Source organism: Lissotriton helveticus, chromosome 3_1, assembly GCF_964261635.1.
Source record: "Lissotriton helveticus chromosome 3_1, aLisHel1.1, whole genome shotgun sequence".
Classification (NCBI taxonomy): domain Eukaryota; kingdom Metazoa; phylum Chordata; class Amphibia; order Caudata; family Salamandridae; genus Lissotriton; species Lissotriton helveticus.
In genome coordinates this window covers 836609864-836615902 of record NC_136061.1, presented here as the reverse complement: position 1 = coordinate 836615902, position 6039 = coordinate 836609864, and the positions used below count along the sequence as shown (strand labels likewise).

Below are 6039 nucleotides of genomic sequence, written 5' to 3'. Positions count from 1 at the left end.
GAGAAGCTTGCGAACGTTTGGGATAGTGAGAATAATTTAAAAATCAATTACCACCTCCCAATGAGGGTGAAATGAGAGATACGAGAAATGACAGGGCTGACATGGTGGCACTCATTCGAAATTAACCGTGTGTAGGACTGAGCATACGCCCATGACTAAAGCAGTAGAACCAGAACTACTTAGATCATTGTCAGGGTTGCAGAAACAGTCATCAGTATTATCGTAGAAAATATCAGACTTTATTTATTTAAAAAAAGACCGACCGTGCATTCAATTGTCAATGCATTGGAGTACTGCTGGAGAAAGACAGTATTTGTTCAAATTGCAACAACATGGTACCTGATAAACAGAAGGCATTCAGTAAAGTAGAATATATACATATACATTTTATATAAATACAAAATAATAATGCAATTGTATCATGTATGAAAAACGTCTTCCATTTCTGAAGTAAGCAATGAGGTCCCTTATATCTGACACGCATTATCAGCATGTGCAATGCAGGGGCTTTATAAAACGTAGGATTCATATAAAAAAGTCTATTCCGGCTCTACACGAATGGGTTAGGCATTGGCAGTTGGTCCCATTTCAGCCACGTTACAAGTTGTGTGATCTTGGTCAATGCATAGTTTGTCAGCGTTCACCTCCAGTTGGCAGGCAATGAGCAACATTTAGGGTGCAGCAACTGAGAATAGTGGTAGGCCCTGTAAGGAAAGCTTGATCGCCAACGGCAGTGCGGCCGGAGCATCAGCTCTGAGGCTCACATTTTGAGTTAAATGAAGGCCTCTAAACTTGCTCCGGAGGTTGTTTTTTTTTTTCTCCGAACCATGTCAAGTTGTCTGTAGAAGCTCCTGTTCTCTCATCTCTGGCCTGTATGCAGCGTTGCAGATTCCTGTAGGATGTGATCACAGACTGCGAGCAGTAGCCCGGATGAGTACAAGTTGTAAGCATAAATCATGAAGTTCTAGACCTTTTAAATGTATGCAAATTAATAAAAATTATAATTATACCACTGGCCTCTAGTCTTGGGACGGTGTAAAGTCCTGCATAGTCATACAAACTGTGACCGTACACCTGATATCGAACTCATCTAGGCCTGTTTAGTATCCAGGTCTGTTAATGTTTATAAAGCATGAAAATCTATAGGACTGTGTGACATTCCTTCTATTTATTCTAAAACACTTTGTGAAATTGTGTTTTTCTTTAGGTGAAATGCTGTTTGCTGGCATCTTGCCTGACTTTTTCATATGAGGGCTTAACTCGCATGAAATAGTCAAGCAACATGCAGGCCAGAGACTGCTTCCAGCTGAAAATGTGTCTCAGCAAGACATTATCTGCCTGAACCAGTTTCCTGTTGGTAAAATGGATGCAAAATGCCATACTGCGAAAATGCATGTAATGGAAAATCTGAGAATTTGGGGAATGTCCCATGTCTAATTAAATCTTTACAGCTGTGCAGATGAAGACACACCGTGATCGCAGAAGTGGTTTACATTTTAAACTTTTAAACATGTCTGCAAATTCATCCTGTGGTCCCAAAACCTTTCCAGCCCCTGCATAGAGACTGCGTCTTCATGCCAACACAGTCTTGTAATCTATTCCTGAACCTTGTCATTTCATGCAAACTTTGACATCCAGTGCCTGTGGAATCTCCCTATGTGTGCAAGTCCAGCTTTCTCGCCATCTACCAAGATCCAAAGCTGCAGCACAATATGCAATGCTTTTGCAGCACTGTGGCTTGCAAAGATCTGCAGGTGTAGATGGGTCCAACTATACAGAAGCTACTGGTGCACCCCCACCTCGTCTTCTATTATTTGATGGGTACATTGGTTCCTTTAATATACCCTCTGGTCAATGAGGTCACAGTAAGTCTCAAATCCCAACCAGACATAATTCAACAAGGCCTCTATAACCCTGGCTATTGGCGATTTTTCCAAGGTGGAATTTTTTAAAGATAAATATGATTTTTCTTTTCAATGGATGTCCAAACCATTACGAAGCTTTATCAGAACTAGCAGTGCACCTTAGCATCCCTAATATTGCAGTTGTAGGCTTTCTCATCAGTACAGTGAAGTATTTTTATTGAGCACTATGTGGTGTACCAAAGTTCTGCTAGCTCTCCCAGTGGCGGCCCATGCAGGTAAGCACGGAAGTGACAAACAACGGTATATGGAAAATAAAGAAAGAAATAAAACCACTAAGTTTGTGCTTGCCGCATCGCCGACTCGGCGATGCTGCGAGCGCAAGGTAAGTGTTTTTATTTATTTATTTATTTAATTTTCCATATTCTGTTATTTGTCACTTCCACCCCTACCCCACCACACTTTTCTGCACGGGCAGCGACTGAGCTCTCCTACCGTCTAAAACTTGGACTGGTCTTAGGTGTTTTACTGGTCTCTTTTAGCTTGACTTCCGGTCACCTCCACTCTCCAAGGCTTGGAGCACTTGATCTTTGCTATTGTTCCACTATCATTATCTGAAATACTGTGCTTCTCTCAAAGGCCCTTCAGAGGTTAGCCATAGACCTCCTTCCCTGGATAAACCTCAGATATTGGACTCTCTTTAAAGGGTAGTGGTCCCACATTCTATCCTGCTGCATGGAATATTAGTGGCAGGATTGAGTAACTTTCTGTTGTGTGACAGCATGTGCGCAAGTTGTGATAGCGAGATCTCTTGCAATACACAATCAGTGAGGTAATGACTCAGAGCAGAGGTATGTGTGCATATAAGGAAATCCTAAGCTTTTCCCCCAATATGCGTATGCGCCTGCGAGGCTAGCAGGGTTGGGTAGCATCTATCACAGGTTAGATCGATGTATGAATTACATCTAAGTAGAACTTCCCCAGCCTACAAGCCACCACTCAGGGGCTTGTACTTCAAGGGATTCCAGCAGCTAGATTTCTAAACAAGAGGATGGTGACCCCAAAAAAAATGTGAGTGGTTATCCACCCATTAGTTCAATCCTCTGTGCAAAGTCAACAAGATCCTATTAAGTTAAAGGAGTTGGAGTTGAGTGACAGAAGGACAGTTGATTGACAGGTCCAACTAGTTTGCTTATAACGTGAAATGACACTAAGAACCTCTTTACGAGGTGCCTGTAATTTCTTGCACTTGGCAACTACTAATACCACATTGTGGTTTTACTGCACCATTTTAACTTCTGCAAATCGTGGTGAATTACCAGGGCCACTGTAATTCTGCAATTTTGTGGCATTTTCCAGATAATTATTGATCTGCTACATTTGCCACACAATGTATTATCTGTTGCATAATCTGCAGATTTTCACAATAAAAAAAATTCTTCTCGCTCAAACAGATTACAAGTTACTAAAAATGCAGCAACACATGTTACTTTGCAGTAGAAGGCCTTATGCCGTACGCAAAGGTTACCATACCCCTTTCTGTTGCTTATTGCAATATTCGGATGTTAAACTGGTATTATTGATTAATGAGGTAAAACCTTTGCTCAGAGAGAGCTAACCTATGTAAAAATGACAACATAATGAAGTAATAGAATCACAAGAAGTGCCGCATTACGCTGCATAATTTTCCTTTTCATGCTGCATAATTAGTGCAAACCTTGTAAACTCCTGTTTGTGCCTGTGCTGGGATTGCCACACCAACTGGAGCGCAGATCTCGCTGAAAGAAGTTGTTACAGGGCCTGTGCTTCATTTCCAAAGTCATCTCTACAAACACTTAGACTAGTGCCACTGTTTAACCTAGTCTCAGTTGACATCGGCTACTACTGGGTTTAGTGTCAGTGGTTACTTCTGACATGTAACTGAGAAATCTGACCCAATTGCAGCCTCCTGCCTTCTCCACTTGTGTTCTTGGGAAGGGACTTCTGAAAGCGGGGAAGAGCTGGGCCAGCAGTGTGTCCCACTGGTCATGATCTGGAAGACAATGTCAGCTACCTTTGTCCATGCATCGAATGTTGGAGGAAAAGTGCAAGCCTTAATACCTAATTATTTAATTTATCAAAGTTTGGGGTTGGGGGCAGGGCTAAGAGGTGGCAGGCACACAGGCAGCTTTCCTAGTATATCCTCTGCCGAATAATGACTGTGCCCCCTACTCAATAATGTTTGCATTCCTCTGTAGGGGGATACTTTGGAAAATATTTAGAGACAACCGTGGAAGACAAGATGAAAACTGCAAAACTTCCCATTCCAAACAAGGACTAGACTTGAAGAACATTCCCTAAAAACAATTTGATCACTATGAACACTGAGGCATACTACAAAGCGCTTACTAGGGCAGTGCTTGGGACTGGCCTGTTTGTCCATTTATGTCCAACAACATGTCTTTTAGACAGCGGGCTAGGGCATGTAAACATCCAATGCGCGTTGCCATACTTTTCACTCCAAACATATAGGCGGATATGAGCAAAATTCTGCGCTGGGTCTTTGGAAGTCCACATCAGAACATTACAATGCCCCGCGCTCTAAGGCAGTATCCAGTGAAATGGTTATGAGTGCTTATCATAATGAACAGCTGTACTGTTCTGCTGAAAAAGAGGCTGGCCAGCCCCAGCATCATCGTCCCTTCTCAGTCAACAGATTGCGCGTGTCCCTGGAAGCAATCTGATCATTTAGGGAGCATTTAGCCACCATCTTGAAAGTACAGTGCAGCCTTGCAGGGACTGCATGGTGCTTCCTTGTAGGTTAAATTGATGTGAGGTCTGGTGCAGAGGCTCGCAGAGAATCTTGGTCCTTGTTTTTGGGTTTTGTCTCCATGTGTTCAAGCTTCGTGTGACAGTGGCAGGTGGAGGCCTTGCTATAGGTAACGGAATGGTTGCTTTTCTTGTTGTATTTCTGCGCACAGCGGACAAACCTCTTGAAGATCAAGTAGAAGATCTCGCAGGTGCTCAGCACAATGCAGATGGCAGAGGCCGCCACCATGAAATAGGTGAACACCTTCTTTTCAGTGGGTCGAGCGATGTAGCAGTCGACTATGTTTGGGCAGGGGTCTACGTCGGTGCACTTGACCAGTCGGGGGATGTCGAAGCTGTCCCACATCCTATGCAGGATGTACAGGAAGGTGATCTCGATGCCCGTCTTGAAGAACAGGCTGAGGAGGTAGGTCCACCACAGTCCACCGTGCTTCTTGCCAGTATTGGAATAGAGTTTGGAGCAGTTCTCTCCATTCTTTAGCTGGTTTTTCTTCTCCCGGTCATCCCTGTAGGCTACGTGCATGATGACCAGCAGAGACGGGCAGGTGACAAAGATCAGCTGCAGGGCCCAGAGCCTGATGTGGGAGATCGGGAAATAGTGGTCATAGCACACGTTGGTGCAGCCAGGCTGCCTGGTGTTGCAGTCAAACTCTTTCTGCTCGTCCCCCCAAACCTTCTCCGCTGCCACCACATAGACCAGCACACGGAAGACGAAGACCACGGACAGCCAGATGCGACCAAAGGCAGTTGAGTACTTGTTGACGCCGCTCAGCAATGCTTGGAAGGTCTTCCAGTCCATGGTGGTCTCACCTTAGAAGAAAAGAAAGAGTGATGATGAGTTCCATGGGTATATGAAATAAGAACTGTATCAAATAGAAATAGTTGTAATATTAGTGACAATAGAATTGTCAATTTTCTCACTTTTTATGCCTGAATGCACATTCCCTTCCACTTGATGATTGTATGTCGCCAAGCGGTCGAGGTAAAGGACCACTGTTTGCGCTATGGCGCCTGCTCTGGGTCGTTTGATGCTTCCAGGCAAATCAAAATCCCCCTATTGCCTTTCTGTTTTGCTAATCTTAATCGCTGATATATTTACTTGTCTGTTATAAAATGAGAAAAAGTCTATCCTGCAGATCTTTATACATCAATAACCTCCCAAGGGCTAGCACACTCTACGGTGGGTGGGGCACTAATGAACCACATGCCAATCCAAGTGTGGAACTTTGTTAATCACAGGAAAACTGCAGAGTTCCCACTGGAAGGCAGCATGTCCACTGACTCACCATCGTGGCACCTGGATTGGTGTAGGTTAGCGGCAGAAGGCCAAAGTGCTCAGCATGCCAAAGCAGCCATTACCAAGGAGCAG

General features: G+C 43.9%; 1 protein-coding gene across 1 annotated transcript in view; it reads right to left on the bottom strand.

The window, feature by feature from the left end:
- Window positions 1–217: 217 nt before the first annotated feature.
- The window catches only part of LOC144823005 (gap junction beta-3 protein-like), a 40583-nt gene continuing 34761 nt past the window's right edge, over window positions 218–6039 (bottom strand). The window contains exon 2 of the mRNA XM_078681110.1: window positions 218–5480. Coding sequence (XP_078537236.1) covers window positions 4663–5469 — 807 coding nt within the window. The 5' untranslated portion in view covers window positions 5470–5480 and the 3' untranslated portion in view covers window positions 218–4662. The remainder of the gene's footprint in view (window positions 5481–6039) is intronic.